This window comes from Mesoplodon mirus (genome assembly GCF_964341445.2).
Source record: "Mesoplodon mirus genome assembly, chromosome: 13".
In the NCBI taxonomy this organism is placed as follows: Eukaryota; Metazoa; Chordata; class Mammalia; order Artiodactyla; family Ziphiidae; genus Mesoplodon; species Mesoplodon mirus.
Genome location: NC_138989.1, coordinates 20,453,861 through 20,472,398, shown reverse-complemented (window position 1 = coordinate 20,472,398; position 18,538 = coordinate 20,453,861). Strand labels below are relative to the sequence as shown.

The following is an 18,538-nucleotide window of genomic DNA, read 5'->3' as shown; positions in this document are numbered from 1 at the left end:
ACTCATGAATCGTTCTGGATCTTCACCCTTCTCTGTATCCAAGATATTGGACATAGGACTTTGCAGTGCTCTTTACTCTAAACTTGACTTGCTTTTACCAATGGGCTATGGGAAAGTGGGTCATAAGAGGGGCTTGAAAAGTGCCTGTTTCTGCTGCTGGTGTCCTGCCCTTCTCCCTTCACCATGAGTAGAGCATGCCTTGATGGCCTTTAGCACCAGCAAGAAGATGAGAGTCATGGACAGCAGAGCTGAGTCATCAGCCAACCACAGATGTGTGAGTGAGCACTGCCAAACCAGGACTACCACCCAGCTGAAACTACCTGGAAACACTGTCCCATGGACTGATGAGCAAATTAACGCTTGTTACTTTGAGCGACTGAGTTTTGGGATTGTTACGCAGCATTAACATAGTGCTAGGTGACTGATACATAAACGAATAAGCCTTAATAAGGTCTAGTTTCTAAAGTGCTATTTTTCATCAGCTTGACCTTCTCTGAGGATTCAGAAACAAGCTATACACAATGTAAACTAACATATGACCTTGTCTTACCAGTGCCATATCTAAAATGACCACAACATGTAGGCAGCAACCAGTTCAATTTCTCCAATACTCATTGGAGTGTGTGTAATATACTCCAGGCCCCCAGGGCAGAGGAGTAGGGAGATGTACGAAGTCATAGGCTCGGCCCCATGTCACTGTCACGTGCTTTCATGGAGGTCTACAGTTCCCACTGGGGCAACACAGATAGCAATTCTGTCTGTGCTTCATGGTAGATGCAAGTTTGGGGGGCAGGCTCCAAGGTGGGCCTCACGGTCCCCAGCCTCCTGGTATTCACATCCCTTGGATGATCCCTCCCCTTCACTGTATGCAGAACCTATGCTTTGCTTCTAAGCAACAGAACACAGCACAGGTGCTAGGACGTCACGTCCATGTTTACATTTTGTAGGACTGTGACCTCTCTCTCTCTCGCGCGCGTGCGCTGACTCTGAAAAATCAAGCTGCCATGTTGTGAGTTGTTCTATGGAGAGGGACACACAGAAAGGAACTGAGGTTGACAGCATGCAAGAAACTGAGCCCCTCAGTCCAACGACCTGCCAGAAACTGGATGCTATCAACAGTCATGTGAGCTTGGAAGTGATCCTTCCCCAGTCAAGCCACAGATGAGACTGCAGCCTTGACTGGCACCTTGATTGTAGCCTGTGAGTCCTGGAGCAGAGAACCTACATGAGCTGTGCCTGGACTCCTGACCTACAGGTTCTATGGGGTAATCAATGTGTGTCCTTTAGGCTCCTCAATGTGCAAAAATATTGTTACACATCAATTGACAACCAACAGGAGGTCAGAGGAAGCAGGAGTGAAGGAAGGTCAGCACGGACAAGGAACAAGTCAAGTTTACGCCCCCAATATTGGGAGATGATTGTACGTCATCACACAGTGAATTTGAAGGGTTGTGGTTTTGCAAACTCATGACCAGCCTTCTTGTTCTTCACACATGCCTCTGGGCCTTTGCATGTACTCTCCTGTCTTCCTGGCGTCTTCTTCAGCCACCTTATATGACTCAGCTTTCTCAAAGATGAGATGAGATGGCCTTCTCCCACCCCATCATACACTCATAGCACCCTGTCCAATTTCTTTCATGGACCTTAAAAATTATGGTTTGTTGCAATCAAGATATTCACTGGCATATTTGATTGTTTGAGGTTCAAGGAGAGGCAAGAGAGTCTAACAGAGTTTGCATCCTGGCTGCAGGTTGTGTGTTCTGGCTGTGTGCAATCTTTTTTTTTTTTTTTTTTTTTTGCGGTACGCGGGCCTCTCACTGTTGTGGCCTCTCCCGTTGCAGAGCACAGGCTCCAGACGCGCAGGCTCAGCGGCCATGGCTCATGGGCCCAGCCGCTCCGCGGCACGTGGGATCCTCCCAGACCGGGGCATGAACCCGCGTCCCCTGTATCGGCAGGCGGACTCTCAACCACTGCGCCACCAGGGAAGCCCCGTGTGCAATCTTGATCAAATCGTTTTTCCTCTCCCTGAACCTCAATGTCCTCATCAGTCAATCAGAAATAACTAGAGAATCCATCACAAAGGGAGTTACAAGGGTTCAAGGGGATTATGCATTTAAGGTGCCTGGCCCATAAGATTACTATTACCATTACTACCACTACTACTGATATCTGTCTCCTTTGTGAGATTATAAGCTCATTAATGGAAGGACTGTGTCTATTTGGTTCAGCCATGTCCCTAGTACCAACACAAGGCTGCTGCTCAAATGTGTGGGCATGGTGCACACTGCCATTCAATAAGGAATGTAGTTTAATAAGATGTTGGGAATGCTGCCCACTGCCACCAGGCCACCGCTGGGCTCTGACCCATTTCAGCTGTCTCTCCATGGGTCTCTGGTGCAGCCCCTTCTTTCTGTGACCATTCTGCTAAGAACAAAGAGTTACAGGCTTGTCATCAATTCCTAGAACGAGCTGAGTTCTCCAGCATTTACTTCAATAGGGGTCTTGGCGGGGATGAGACAGGAGGACCACTGGCCATGCCTTTCTTCCAGCAGCATCGTGAGCAAAAGGAAATTAAACCTCCCGTTTTGATGTCAATGGATTCAGAGCAAAGAGGGAGGCACCAGGGAGAGAAGAGAGACCCACTCACCCCTGTCTCGTAAATGGGGTTGTCGAACTCGGTTTCCACGGTGATCTGGCTGTAGGGGTGGGAGTACATCAGGGGCAGGCGGAGGTTGGAGTAATAGCGGCATCTGGAGAAGAGACGGTGAAGGGAAGAGAAGTTACTTTTCCTGGATGAGGAGGCACCTTACAGTCCCACGGGGGAACGGTGGGTGCCACTTCCTGAGCATGGGCACCTCCATGGATAACAAGGAGGATGTGTGGAGACGGCCTCTCATAGGTGAGAATCCGAGTGGGGTGAAAGCTGAAATCATAATTGCTCTCAATTTCTAACCCAGTCAGTGATCCTTAAAGCCCCGGACCTCCCCTTACTGGAGCTTAATGTGTTTTCTCCTGTAAGATGATACAAGTTCCTCTTTAATGCAAAGAGCAAGCGCAATAATAATGAGCATTTATTAAGCATATACTGCGTTGCCTCAGAGCGGCCTTCCCTGACCACCTATTTAGATCTGGTCTCTGTTCCCACACCCTGTCTCTTTCCTTTATTGTGTTTATTATAGTGTGTGATCATGTGTGTATTTCTCCTCTCCCCCTTCCAGACTGTGAGCTCCACAGGGACCATTTAGAGTAGGCAAATGCCTGCCTCAGGGCCTTTGCACATGCTGCTTCTCTGCCTGGAATCCTCCCCTTCCAGATATCTGCATAGTTTACTCACTGTTGCTTTCAAGCTCGTACTCAAATGTGATTTCTCACCGGGGCCTCCTCTACCCGCCCCCCCCCCACTTAAAATGCAACCACTGCCCCACCCCAGCTCCCTTTTTCTCTCTTCTAAGTTTTCTTTTTCTCCCTGCATTTTTCACCTTCTAATGTACTACTTACTTCTATATTATACTTTACTTATTGTCTCTCTTCCCCCATTAGAACCTGTGCCCCACATGTCAACGATTTCTTTTTGTTTTGTTCACGACGATGGTCTTAGAGCCCAGAAAATGGCCTGGTACAGAGTCGGTGTTCAATTGTGAAATTGAACAAATTAGTGAATATGCTAGCCACAGATGAATACCTTCCTTCCTTATTAAAGGCACATTCTATGATCCCCGACACCTGGGACACTGACATTAGACTGTCAATACATACATGTTGAATAAGTGAGGGAATGAATGAGTGAATGAAGGAAAGAATGAGTCAGTGTGCCTGGCGATAGGAAATGTCTCTCTCTCCCATTAAACATTAGCTCTGTGAGGTCAGGAGAGTGTCTGTCTGATTTGTTGCTGCATGCTCAGCCCTCCTACCGTGAAGGGTTGGCAGGCGCATGATCTAAATATTTCTCAGAGTTGAATTGAATCACACCATCCCTTCGATCACACAAATGCCACTGTCCCCAAGAGTGGAGACCCTGAGGCTCAGGGTCCAGTGACGAGCCCAGCCCCCCAGCACGCTGGTCGCTGAGTGGGTGAGAGCCCCACTCCCACCCGAAGCCCCATACCTGGTGATGTAAATGTAGGCTCCTCCCAGCAGTAAGGAGATGATGAGGACTGGGATGAAGATAGCCAGTGCCATGTTTCCCCCTTCCAGAGACGTCTCAGCTGCCGCTTCTGCTACTAAATGCACAAGCCAGTGAGGGCACCTGGCTCCCAGGGGAGTACCCGCCCTCCCAGCCCTGCACCCACTCCAAGACCTAATGTCACAGAGCCAGCCAATGGAGAACCATCTCCAGAAGGGAGAAGAGGCAGAGAGTAAAGGAAATGGTGCTGGTTCTTGGCAACAGAGCCCCAGACCCATTCCTGGATGGGGTGGTCATCACTTGAAATCTGGTTAAAATCCAATTCCAGGGAAGACTTGGAGAAAATCCCCAATGTGCTAACTGGAAAGGCAGATTTGCTTGACAGTCCATGGAGAAGACAGAGTTGTGTCTAGACTGGCAGGTCCCTCCCAGACCTGCTCAATCAGACCCTCCAGCAGAGGGCGCTGGGCAGCTGGGTCAGTGCTCGGTACCTGCACACCTCATGACACCCCAACTGCACACCCCATGACACCCTAACCGTGAAGACAGTTTTCATCCTCAGAGGCCACGGCTGCACACTCTCAGGCAACCCTCTTGGCCTCACCTGGGGCCTCCCGCTACCTCCCAGTGGTTAGAGGAAATCACAAGAACTCTGATGCTTATTGTGGAGGTGGAGGGGGGGCAGGGGGCGTTTTCCGAGCAAGGCTTGAAGGCAGACTCCACATCCCTTCTGGACACATTTTCCTCTGCCGTTCTCCACAGCCACGTCTAACAGAGCTCGGCGTTATGCAAATCTGCAATCCGTTAACCACCACTCCTTGGGTCTGAAAAATCAATCTTAATACCCATGATGAATGTGCGAGCCCAGAACATTATGATGGCCTCACACCCTCTGAGCAACCCAGGCCTTTGAGATGTTCTCATGGTCCACTGGCCAGTGCAAGACAGCAAAGGAAGGGCCTGCGTAGAGCCTAACACCACAGATGCCCTTCTTCTTCTAGCGGAGTGACTGATACATGCTCCCCACAGCCTACACATATATTTGAACTCCGGCTCTGTCTGCTTGGATTAAAATGTCATCTGTTGCAGAAGAGAGCAACTAATGACATGTAATTTCCACTGCCCCAGATTCCGAGTGAACAATTTATTGTCAGAAAGATAAGTGGCTCCAAAAATAATTTAAAAAACTGTCCAATTGGTTAAAACTTTTTTTTAACAAAACATGTTATTTTTTTCCTGATACGACAGCCCAGTGAGTGGTTTTGTACCAAACTGAACGAAGGTTATACAGAAATGCAGAACATTTTATGTGTGGGATGCATTGAAAAGGGAAGATAAAACAAAATCCTGGATCACTTTTAGCATCTGTTCCACATTAATATATCTCACTTGGTAATTTCTAACAAGAACAGAAAACAAGGGGGATCCAGGGACAGCTATTTTGGGGAAGAAAAAGATGGAGGGGAAAACAGACCACAGAGCATCCCCTGGGGAAGACCTTTCCCTCCCAAAACCAGGAGCTTGCTCAGCATGAAAGGTGAGGCATCACTGGATTTAGCTCCCCCAAAGAGCACCACATGGCTGAAAAGTTTTACAAGAGGGTATGTGTTTCTCAGGCACGTGAACTACCAGATGTTTTTACCTCGTCATCATGAACAGAACGGGCGTCAAATCTCTTTTGGGTCATAGTTAGGACTATAAGTTGCAAATTCAATGATTTTTTTTTTTCTTTACAGTGTCATTTGTTTTGAAATTATCTTCAGCAGTGTGAAGGTAGAATTTTTGCTTAATTTTCTGTTAAGCGCCTCGATAAGGAGCTCCAAGGACCTTCCCTTGCTTTCTGCTATTAGCTTGATTTATGGGATTTTTTTCTTCATGGGACTCACCTTCTAAAGCATGTTCAAAGCTGTCTTGATTAACTGAAAGAGAAATTGGAGCATTGGTCAATGTCAAGTGAATTGACTCTGTTTGCATGAAGCACCCCCCAAATTAGGTGCAAAAGTCCACTCCATGCTTTGCTGTAGTGCTGTGGTTCTGTTTGTTAATTTTTTTAAATCTTAGGCTACTGGAATTAGTGGAAATGCCTCATTCCCTTCCTAAGTTCCTGAGAGAAGATGAGACAGATATGAAAGGAAAAGGACAATAATTACTGAATACTCACCAAATGTCAGATACTGGGCATCAAAAGCTTTATATGTATTTGCTCACTTAACACTCACAACAATCTCATTAGGTAGATATTATTCTCATCCCCATTTAACAGATAAGCAAACAGAGGTTCAGAGAAGTGAAATGATTTCTCTGACACCACATCGCTCCTAAGTGATGGAGGCAGGATTTAAACTTGCTTGGCTTTCTTGGGCCTTTGCTCTTAACTACATAGTCCTGGTCTCTTCAGTGTTTTTGTGTCGGACCAAGGCTGATGAATGGCGAGGGGCAAGACAAAATTCCAAATCCGAAATCCTAAGCCCAGCCAGAGGTGAAACTGTTTTCCTGCTTTGAAATATACATTTATATGAACCTTTCTAATTTCACTTTTATTCCATATTGATTTGGAATATAGGGTTTTTATTCCATATTTTCATTCCTTCATTGCCATAGACTGGAACTCTCTGGAGTTGGTTTATTCCCCTGGATTCCCTGTACAACTTCTCCGGAAGTTCAGGATGATGGGGGCCGGTGTCTTCACACTTTGTAATCCAAGTCATCATGATAGCTGAGCACAAAAACAGACCCACAGGGACGGGGTTCAGGGATGCAAAACCCCCCGAGTGAAGGGCTTCGATACAAAGATTGCATGATAAGGTCGTGGGAGGAGCTGGCCCCCAAAGGCCCAGCAACAGCCGTGTCCTACATAATACGGAGATTTCCTAGTTAGAGCTTTGGTCAAAGTGACTCTCTGACTTTCATCGTTATCATGTGACGATAACAAAACCAGCCGACAAAAAAGCTAACTAACTAACTGACTGCAGACATCTCTGGAGCCAGGGCATCAGGAAAATGGAAAGATTAAGGCAGATGCTTCCTACCCAAGACATGAATGGGACCTTGATTACGTGTCTGGGAGGGCATGAGCTTCCATGAAATCTTAGAAATGGAAGGAAATGTTGAACCTCTGAGTGTGATCAGTGGGCCCCAGGGGCATGTGCTAAGAGGCAGCTTCCTGGGCCCTTTCCTGGACCTGCCAGGGTGGCGTCCTTGGGAACCCAGGGCCCCTGAGTCCCAGGGGGTGGCCTCACACTGGCGCTCTGTCATTTCTCCAACTCCAGACCACAAACGATGGACCCCACTTTTTTGGGGAAGAGGAAGTGATTTATTATTTCATTACAGAGTTGGCAGGGTGGACCACAGGAGTGGAAGTGGAGAGGAGAGAAAAGGGCAATGGTCTCCCAAGACAATGTCTTTCCTGCTAGACGGTCTGTCGTACCTGAGGGGCCAGGACTGCCTCACCTGGTGGGGTTTCAAAGGCAGGGAATTTATAATTAGCAGAAGTGGGTTCAAATCCTAGATTTGTCTTGTACCAGTTGTGTGGTTTGGGGTAAGTCACTTAACCTCTGTGAGCCTCTCTGTCCACATCTGTGAAATGGGTATGACGGCTCACCTATCTCAGAGTATGGTCAAGAGGCTTCAATGAGGTGATGCAGGGAAAATCTTTTTTTATGGGTACAATTCACATGACATAAAATTAACCATTTTAATTCAGTGTCCAATTCAGGGGCATTTAGTACATTCACAATGTTGTGCAAGCATCACCTCTATCTAGTTCTAAAACATTTTCATCATCTCAAAAGGAGATTCAGTATCAATTAAGCAGTTACTCTTCCCTCCCCACCAGCCCCTGGGGAGCTCTGAGTTCCATCTCTATGGATTTACCTGTTCTGGATATTTCATTCAAATTGAATCATACAATATGTGACCTTTTGTGTCTGGCTTCTTTTCACTGAGCATAACCTTTTCAAGGTGCATCCATGTTATAGCATTCCTTTTTACGGTTGAACAATATTCCCTTATATGAACATGCCACATTCTGCTTATTCATTCACCAGCTGATGGACATGTGGGTGGTTTCCATCTTTTGTGAATAATGCTGCTACGATCATTTGTACAAGTGTTGGTTTGAATACCTGTTTTCAGTTACTTTGTGCCTACACCCAGGAGTAGAAGTTCTGGCCGGGAAAGTACTTTTAAGCCTTAACACTGAACTTCACGAACGAGCATTTGGGGATCCGCTGAAGTTACGGGTTCCCAAGTAGACATGTAAAACTGCATGTTTTGGTCCCCCCCGAGGGAGAGAATTCAGAGCTTTCTGCCTGATTCTCAAAAGGGTATTAACACCATAAAAGGTTAAATCCACTTGCCTAAAGTGTTGAACATACTTAGGATATGATTATGAATTTCACACCTCAAAGATGCGGATAAATGGATCCAAATCTCACTAGGTGTGCCCTAACTTAATTTCAACGATGAGTGGTTCACTGATTCTAAAATACACTTCCCCCCCTTTTCACCATCTCTGAGATGGGGGGTGTCTCACAACCAAGTGGTTGTGAGAAGGGGGTGCAGGAGGCGGGAAACTTTTCAGCCACGCTGTCCAAGCAGGAGTCAAAAGCAGGCTGCCTCTCCTTTATGATAAAAACCTAAGCTCTTTCAGTAAGTAAAAACAAAAATGCTAAGCAAGGAGAAGGCACTGTGTCATAGTTTAATTGGCAGCCATGTCCTTTCTCAGCAGTGCAGAAAATAACGGTGGTGTCTTAGATTTAGTGAAACACAGTAGCCTGGCTTTTTAGAGCAAGTTTAGAATCGCTGCAAGTCAGTCTTTACATCTCTGGGTCCCTCATCCCCCGGGACTCCGGGGGTGGGGAGGCGGTGGTTTCTTTACCTTTACAGACGGGCAGTGGCCCATTCCAGTGGGATGGCTGTCCCAGGATGCATCGAATGGTCACTTCGCCCATGAGCTCGAAGCCCTCATAGCACATGAAGGTGAGGGACTCTCCTGGCAGGTAGAGTCGTTTGTACAGGATTTGGTACCCATTTTCAGGTAACCCTGGGTTGTCACATGCGAGGGACTCCTCCGCTGAAATGCAAGCCAAAAGGAGCTCTGATGAGACGATGTAAATCTCTGGGGACTCCTACTCAGAGCCTGTGTGATCTGAGGCCAGTCTCTCCAGCATCATTTCTCTGCATCCCCACCTTGCACTGAACTGTTGCTCACTCCTCAAACTCACCTTTCCCTCTCCCACCTCTGGGCATGGGTTACACATGGGCACAGTACGATATACTAAGCTGTGGAATCTGGGTTAAAAATCTGGGTTCTGCTACTTACTAGCTGTGTGACCTCCAGCAAGGGCCACAACCTCTCTGAGCCTCAGTTTCCTCATCAGTAAAATGGCAATAACAGCAGTACCTATCTCACAGGGACTTGGAAGATTAAACAAGATAATGTGCGCAATTGCTTAGCACGCCCTTGAGATGGAAGTGCTCAGTAAATAATGGGCGGTGGTGTTGCTACATTATGAAATATTCCTCCTGCTTCTCACCTTATACCTCACCTGCCCACACAGCCTGGATATGTCTTGTTTTTCAATACTCAGTCCTCATATCTCCTCCTTCAGGAAGCCTTCCCTGATGCCCCCGGCCCCTAATTGAGTCACTAATCTCTCTGGCTCTTCCTCCACCACAGCACTGCATACACTGTATTGTATTTAATTATTTACTATCAGTCTCCCTCACTGGAGATGAGCCTGTTCAGGCATGCTGGAAGCTCAGGGCCTGGTATACAGTAGGAGCATAAATGACCCTAACATGTACAGTAGGAGCATCATAAATGACACCTGCTAGCTTAAGACTTATTGGAGAGTTGAACCTGACAGTCTGACCCATTCCAGGGCCAGTGTGTGATCTAGTTCCTTTTCAGCACCTGGATAGACTGGAAAGCCAGCAAAAACTGCTGTGCACGCAGGACTACACGTCCTGAAACGTTAAAAGTTCTTATTATTAAAAAATTTAAACTGGGTAAAATCTACATAATATAAAATTTACCATCTTCACCATTTTAAGTATACAGTTCAGTCGTGTCAAATACATTCCCACTGTTGTACAATCTCCAGAACTCTTTATCTTCCCACATGGAAACTCTGTCCCCATTAAACACTGACTCCCCATCTCCCCTCCCAACCAGCCCTTGGCAACCACCATTCTACTTTCTGTCTCTATGACTCTGACTACTCTAGGGACCACACATAAGTGGAATCATCCAGTATTTGTCTTTTTGCGACTGGCTTATTACACTGAGCATAATGTCCTCAAGGGTCATCCATGCTGTAGCATGTGTCAGAATTTCCTTCCTTTTTAAGGCTGAATCATATTCCATTGTATGGCTGGACAAACATTTTGTTTATTCATCCATCCACCAATGGACACTTGAATGGCTTCCCCTTTCGGCTATTGTGAATAATGCTGCTATGAACATGGGTGTGCAAATACCTCTTTGAGACCCTGCCTTCAGTGTGTGGCTAGATACCCAGAAGTGGGATTTCTGGACCATAGAGTAATCCTACATGTCACTTTCTGAGGAACCACCATCCCGTTTTCTACAGTGGCAGCACCATTTTACATTCCCACAAACAGAGAACAAGGGGTTTTCTACGCCAAATCCTAAAACATTTTGTTCCTTCTGGATCTTGCTTTGCTGTACAAAGACCCAAGTCTTTACATATCACAGCTGCACCTGCCATACATGTTTCAGAGAAACAAGCTTCTGTCCACAGCTTCCAATACTCACTTGATTAGTGAAACTCGGAAGAGATGACATGCTGTCTCTTTTACCTGAAGGATTCCTGTAATATCTGAGTGATTTTTGCAACTTGCTAGTGTAATCCCCCAGCTTGCCATCATCCTGACTCTGCAGGCCCTCGATTTAGAACGTGGGGCAGGTGGCTCTTCTATTATTTCACACCTGGTGATTCCACTGCGCTTGGAGAAGAGGCAGGTCTCCAGACTGGGCTATTAGGGCTTTGTCCACCTGCTTCCTGCCTCCCTCTCAAATGGTTCCTCACTTTACATCGAACTAGTCACATTTTGCCAGATGGGTTACTCTGTTTCACCCCTTTGTGCTTTGCCTATGCTGTTCCCTCTGTCTGAGATGCCCTTCCCCTTCCTATCTAAAGGAGAGTGACATAAATACACTACCATGTGTAAAACAGATAGCTAGTCGGAACCTGCTGTATAGCACAGGCAGCTCAGCTTGGTGCTCAGTGATGACCTAGAGGGGTGGGATGGGGAGGGGGGTGGGAGGGAGGTCCAAGAGGGAGGGGATATGCGTATACATGCAGCTGATTCGCTTCATTGTACAGCAGAAACTGGCACAACACTGTAAAGCAATTATACTCCAATAAAAAAAAATAATAAAGGAGAGCGCAGTGGAAAGGCTAAGACAGCCCTTGATAATCTTCACCTGCTGGTATTAACGCTCTTTGCAGCTCTTTGTAGCAGGACGTGGGACTCACTTCCAACCAATAAAGTATCAATACAGCCAAGACGAAGGGCTGTCACTTCCGTGAAGATGTTATATAAGACTGTAGTTCTGTCTTGCTAGCAGACTCTCCACTGTCTTTGGAGTAGGAGCTCCAAAGCTTGGAAGTGGATCCTTCCCCCGACTGAGCCTTCAGATGAGACTCCAGCCCCAGGTCTCTCTTATGAGAGATCCTGAACCAAAGGACCCAGTTAAGCTGTTCCCAGACTCCAGACCCATAGAAACTGTAAGATAATAGATATGGGTTGTTTCAAGCATCTTTTTTATAAGGCAGATCTCAAGAATTCCCCCAAGGAGCCAGATCTGTCCCCAGCAGCATGAATTCCCCTGTCCTTGGAACCCTGTTCTATAACCTTCACAGACCTCCATCGCAGCTTCAGAACCTTTTATGGCGCTGTTTGAGTCTCACCTTGCCCACTCACTCCCAGGCTGGAAACTCATCTTACGTTCAGGTCAGGAATTCCAGTGCCTAGCACCTTGCCTGCATCACAGGAAGCACTCATTCATTCATTGGGTCAATGAATGTTTACTGAACACCTATTATGTGCCAACACATAAGTAGCACTGAGGACGCAGAGGTGAATGAAACAGATATAACCGCTTGCCCCATGGAAATGGTGGATGGCACATAGTAGAACAGAAGTCCCAACTAGACCCTATGTCTCTGTGAATTTGACCTACACATGGGCTCTACTTAGCTTGTGCAAATCAGGGTATTTCATGTAATAATCTGAATCTCTGGCTTCTTCTGAAACATTGGAAGGTAAGACAATACTGGGTTCACATAACTACATGGCAATGATTGTGACCTGGAGCCCAAGCACCCAACTCACATGGCGTTGAGTAGAAGCTGTCCGCCTTAGATAAGAAATATGTTCCCCAGTTAGATACAATCCTTACCACTCCCTGTTGTTCTACACATGGTACCTGCCTGACATTTAGGAAGGCATTTTAATGTATCACCTTTCCAAGGAACAAATGAATGAATGACTATGTTTTAGTGACAGTAATCAACACTAATGAGGAATTGGGGCTTTGATCTCTTTGAATGGGTGGGTCAACAGGGACCTGGCTTAGAAGGTTCCTAAGGTTCCTAGGGTTCCAACCTCTTGAGGTTGAAAGATTTTTTTCTTTGTCAATAGCAGCCTTCATCAGGGGTGAAGAACTGTTTTCCTCCCATACCTGCAATCCAGGAAGCCAGCCTGTAGAAAGGGACTTGCTGGGTCGCTGGGTGGCTAGGGGTGCATCTTGCACGACAATGCAGATGCACCTTGGCAGGTGCTCGTGCTTTTATTCAGAAAACATTTAGCAAGTGTTTATTGCATGCCAGACAACGCACCCAGCAGCGGGGCCAGAAGGCGAATCAGACACCATTCCTGCCCTCCAGAGGCTGTGGTCTCAATGCTCTAAGCAGGCAAACAAATGTAAACGGACAATTAAACAAAAAGAGACGGCAGTTGCTGTCAGAGAGAGAAGCTCAAAAGAGTTAGGGGCACATGGAGGAGACCCCTAAGTCGGTGGGGGCAGGGCTGTGAGAGCAGCTGAGAGAGAGGCAGAGATATTGACTAGCCTTCCCTTCAGTTCACACTCCCAGCAATGAGGCGCCAGGTGGTTCAGCCGATGCCTGACCAAAGCTCATCCCTCCACTAAACCAAGGTCATCTCTATGGTTGAAGTTCACCCACGGGCACTTGAGAACAGCCAATGTTACCATGTCTGGGGCCCCGGTCAAACCACAATGCCTTCCTTCAATCAATCACAGGGACCCTTAAAGACAGCATTGTATTATGTGTCCATGGAAGACACCTAGAAGGACTGGTAAGGTATCATTAACCTTGCAGAGTGTGCCTGGGGTATGAGCTGTAGTAAGGGAAAATTTTCCTTTTACATTTTATAGTCCTATATAGCATATTGATGTATTGTTTTAAAAACAGGTTGGGCACGCCTTACTTTTATAATATACACAGGTAATAACATCATGACCCAAACCCTGCACCCATGTCCTAGTGATTCCTCTGAAAGTTTGCTCTTCAACTTGGCTGGACTCTGTGGAGCTGGGGTTGGCTTTTACTCACTGCTGTATCTTCAGCAGTCTGGTACACAGTAGGTGCCCAATAAATGTTTCTTGAAAGACCTTACATCAATTCAACTGAAAGATTACAGAATAGAAGTTCTTGGGCTCAAGTGCCTAATGGCCCGGGATTCAGATCCTAGTTATGCACCTGTGGGTAAGATATTTGACCTCTGTGAGTCTCAACTTCCTCATCTGTGAAATGGGATAGCTCATAGGGTTGCTATGATGATGAAATGAGCTCATGCATGTGAGGGGGAGCAACATACAGCAGCACCCAGTAAACGCTGGTTATTTTTCTGGGTTTTACAATTCTGGTCATACTTTCAACCCAACTTTACTATTGTTTACTTAATCTTTTAAAAAATTTCTATTATTTTTCCATTTAAACAGTGTTATATAATTTAGCCTCACCCCAAATAATAACATTCTTATAATCACAGGTTTCAAATGTCAGTTTTATTTTTAAAGATTTTCTTAACATTGAAAAGTTAATCTGGGCACTGTCTAAAGCCACACGGGTATCGCCAGTGGAGTATATAATACTCCTTGGGAAATGCAGCCCCATGCACTACACTTTACAGTTGATGAACTTCCAGAGTCTAAAATTCACCCTTTGGGTTTAAAAAAAATTTTTTTTCAGTCCAGCAGACATTTGCTCTGTCCCTATGTTCCAGGCTTGTGCTAGGAGCTGGTACAGAGTAGGGAAATAAAGAAGCATGGTTCCTATTTTCCCAGGACTCAGTCTAGTGGGGGAGAGGAACAATTATCAGGTAATTGCAACCCAGTGCTTGGTAGCAGCTGTGACGGAAGAAACACAGAGCAGAAACCTCACTGAGTCAGTCAGAGGTGGGAAGGTCAGGGAAGGTTTTCAGAGGAAACCTGGAAATCTAGTGCTATACTGGGAGAGAGTGAAGACTCAGACCCCAGGTAAGTGCTGATCTGACTCCTTGGCTTCTCACCCTCCTGGGAATCCAGCTTCCCAGTAAGTGATCCTTAAGAGAAGATAAATCCTTAAGACAAACAAAACAAACAAACAAGTGTATCACCTGCAGTGTAGCAGAGTGGCCAGCAGGTGGCAGTGGCAATGCAGAAGGATTTCCCTACAAACTTTCCCTGGAATTTTCTTTCATAAATGAACAGATTAATGAGTATAACAAATATTTCTTGAGCACCTTCTATGTGCCAGGCCCTGGACATACAACAATGAGCAAGACAGACAGGGCCCGCGCCTTCACGTAACTTAATGTTCATGTATTCCACAGTATTTCCTGTACCAGGCACTGTCCTGGCCCTGCGGAGATAGAAAGTGACAAAGGACAAATTCTTGGACCTGGAGGTAAAGGAAGAGACTGACAGCAGGTCCAGGAGGATGAGGGGGAGGTGTCCTCAGCTGTTCTCACCTGGCTTCATAGTAGAATCACCCTAGGTTATTCAGTGAGCCGGCTCTGCCCCCTAAGGAATTTTAATCAGTCCCCCCCAAATATTCTTATTAAAGCTCCCCAGGTGATTCTAAAGTCCAGCCAGCAAAGAAGACATACTGATGGCCAAGAGGCACATGAAAAGATGCTCCACGCCACTAATTATTAGAAAAACGCAAATCAAAACTATAATGGGGTACCACCTCACAGCGGTCAGAATGGCCATCATCAAAAAGTCTACAAATGGGCTTCCCTGGTGGCGCAGTGGTTGAGAGTCCGCCTTCCGATGGAGGGGACACGGGTTCGTGCCCCGGTCCGGGAAGATCCCACATGCCGCGGAGCGGCTGGGCCCATGAGCCATGGCCGCTGAGCCTGCACGTCCGGAGCCTGTGCTCTGCAATGGGAGAGGCCACAACAGTGAGAGGCCCGCGTATCACCACACACACAAAAAAAAAGTCTACATATAACAAATGCTGGAGAGTGTGGAGAAAAGGGAACCCTCCTACACTGTTGGTGGGAATGTAAATTGGTGCAGCCACTATGGAAAACAGTACGGAGGTTCCTTAAAAAACTAAGAATAGAGTTACCATATGATCCAGCAATCCCACTCCCTGAGCATATATACCCAGAGAAAATTGTAATTCAAAAAGATACATGCAGAACCATTTACAATAGCCAAGACATGGAAGCAACCTAAATGTCCATCGACAGATGAATGGATAAACATGTGGAATACACACACACACACACACACACACACACCATGGAATATTACTCAGCCATAAAAAAGAATGAAATAATGCTATTCGCAGCAACATGGATGGACCTAGAGATGACCATACAAAGTGCAGTCAGTCAGACAGAGAAAGAAAGATACCATATGATATCACTTATATGTGGAATCTAAAAAACTGGTACAAATGAACTGATTTACAAAACAGAAATAGACTCTTAAAGTCCAGCCAGAACTTTAGGGCTGAAGGGTTTAGGGCTCAGAACTGCAGCTCTGGTGTCTTGACATGGTTAAGAAATTAATAATTTAATCCACTGATTTCCAAAATATTCAAATACCCATTCTGTACCAGATGACTTGCAAATATTATTTCTAATCCTCCCCTAAATCTTTAAAGATGGTAACAGTACTGACCAGAATAGCCAAAATTTACTGAGAGCATCCTATGAGCCAGGCACTATTTGGAGTTTTTGTATCCATAAACTCAGTTAATTATTCCAACAACCCCAAGGCACAGACATTGTTATGACTCTCCCCATTTTATATCGGTGCAAATGAAGCACAGAACTGTTGGGTATCTCGCTGGGTAACCTGTCAAGCTAGTTAGTGGGAGAGATAGGATTCAAATCCAAGTGGTCCAAGTCCACTGTTAATCACCGCACCATACAGCCATTTTACAGATGAGGAAACTGAGGCTCAGGAGAAGGTCTCTTGTGAAAGGTCCCACAAGAAGGAAGTGGCTGAGTTAAGATTTGAGTCTTTCCCTCCAAAGTCAATCCAATTCAATTTTGACCCGACCATCAGTAAGAGTCTGAGAAGAATTCCACATGGAATTCCACCTCTGGCAGAAACCAGCTGTCTTTGAAGGCATCTGTATTTATCTTCAGCTCCCAGAAGATGGCAGGAAAGTGATGAGGGAAGTGACTTGAATCTGAAATTGGAGGCCGGGATCCACTGTGTTACCCTGGGTGAATCAATTCATGTCTCTGGACTTCGCTTTTTCCTGCCTGCTACGTATATAGACTGGACCAAGACCCCACTCTTAAGCTGAGATGTGGCTGGTCAATGACATTCCTACACTGAGGAGGCACCCACACTTTGAAATAAGATGGTTTAAGGCAGGTTTTCTCAGCTTAGATGCTGCTGACATTTTGGGCTGGGTAATTCTTTGTGGTGGGGCTGTCCTGTGCCCTGTAGGATGTTGGGCAGCATCCCGGCCTCTGCCCACTAGATGCCAGTAGTACTCCTCTTCCCCTGTTGTGACAACCAATAGATGTCTCTAGAAACTGCCTTTGACAATTGTCCCCTGGGGAGCAGATTCACCCCTGGTTGAGAATCACGTGTCTAAGGTTTAAACAATTCTGATGGCAATCCGTGTGATTTCAACCTGTTCTCTCCCAGGAATTCAAGTGGCTTGGACTGATGGTCTTATAGACATAACCACAAACCTACCCTCATTTTTATCTTCCTCCCATTTCCCCCCTCCCTTTAAGTACAGGAAAAAATGTACATTTTTAGAGCACATTTGTACGAAACGCTCAAAATCAGGTTTCTTGGTTATTGCTATGAATGATTTGTAATATACTCTACAGTAGTGGAGCAGTGAAACTGAGTGGTAATTAGCAACCAGTGTTAACTGAGCACTTATTAGACACCAGACACACTGTTATGAGCATCTATATTGATGGTTGGCATGATCATTCTTTCTGATGAGGACACCGGCTTTGGCTTCTTCAAAGTCACGCAGCTGGCAAGTGGCAGGGCTGAGATGTAAACCTGACCTGCTGGATTTGAAGTCCTGTGCACTTAACGGTTCTGCTATAATGAAGGGCCCTTCTCCTGCCCAAATTCCCCGGGCTATTGTGAATTGCTCTGAGCTACTGCTTCCTCAGAGACAGGAATTTTTAAATGAAGAAGGGCACCCAGCTAGGGCCTGGCATGCTGGCTGAGGTGAGGCCGCTGGGGATGATTCATCAATGGAAACTTATACTGTGGCCACCGTCTGGCCATGTGGCTTCTATCCAGGTCAGGAAATCTCCACATCTCGTATTTGTGGTGTTCTGGGGGCAGGGCTGTGAAGGGCCAGAGCCTCCTGGGGAATCCCTACATGCCTCCCTGGAGAGCCACCCATAGAACCCTCACTGTCTTTGTCAGAGCCTCATTACTTTTCATGCTGTGGTTTATGTCTTCTGGATGGGACCCCCAGCAGCCATCTACCATGTCGCCACCAAAGAAGGGAAGCTGCAATAAAGCCACGCAACTCAATAAAGACTGCATTAGTATTGCTAACAGGGACGATGACAGTAATAGTAACAAATACTGTCATTTTTTGAGCCTGCTGGGCCCAAGGGATACAAGAACCAATTGGATACATTCCTAGCAAGCAAGGTATGTGTTTGAGCCTCTGAACGTATAAACGGATCATTTTGATAAGCTGCAGCAAGTGCTGTGTAGCTATAGGAGCCGTGGGAGTGCAGAGGAGAGAAACGTGACCTAGCCTAGGCAGTCAGGGAGGCCCTTCCGGAGGAGGTGATACTGCGGATCCATTGTTATTTCTTTCATAGACTTGTTTCTCCTCCCCCATCTTCAATAGACCCCAGGCTCCCTGACAATGCAGATTGTGTCTGTTTATATACTGCTGCATTTCTGCCATATTTTCA

The 18,538-nt window shown here is 46.2% G+C and overlaps 1 protein-coding gene across 1 annotated transcript in view; it reads right to left on the bottom strand.

Annotated features, from left to right (window-relative positions):
* SEZ6L (seizure related 6 homolog like) overlaps positions 1 to 18,538 on the bottom strand; it is a gene marked incomplete at its 5' end in the record, with an annotated part of 203,270 nt that overhangs the window by 84 nt on the left and 184,648 nt on the right. Inside the window, 4 exons of the mRNA XM_082641571.1 lie at positions 2,648 to 2,750; positions 4,106 to 4,220; positions 6,010 to 6,042; positions 9,003 to 9,197. Of these exons, the coding sequence (XP_082497697.1) occupies positions 2,648 to 2,750; positions 4,106 to 4,220; positions 6,010 to 6,042; positions 9,003 to 9,197 (446 nt within the window). The remainder of the gene's footprint in view (positions 1 to 2,647; positions 2,751 to 4,105; positions 4,221 to 6,009; positions 6,043 to 9,002; positions 9,198 to 18,538) is intronic.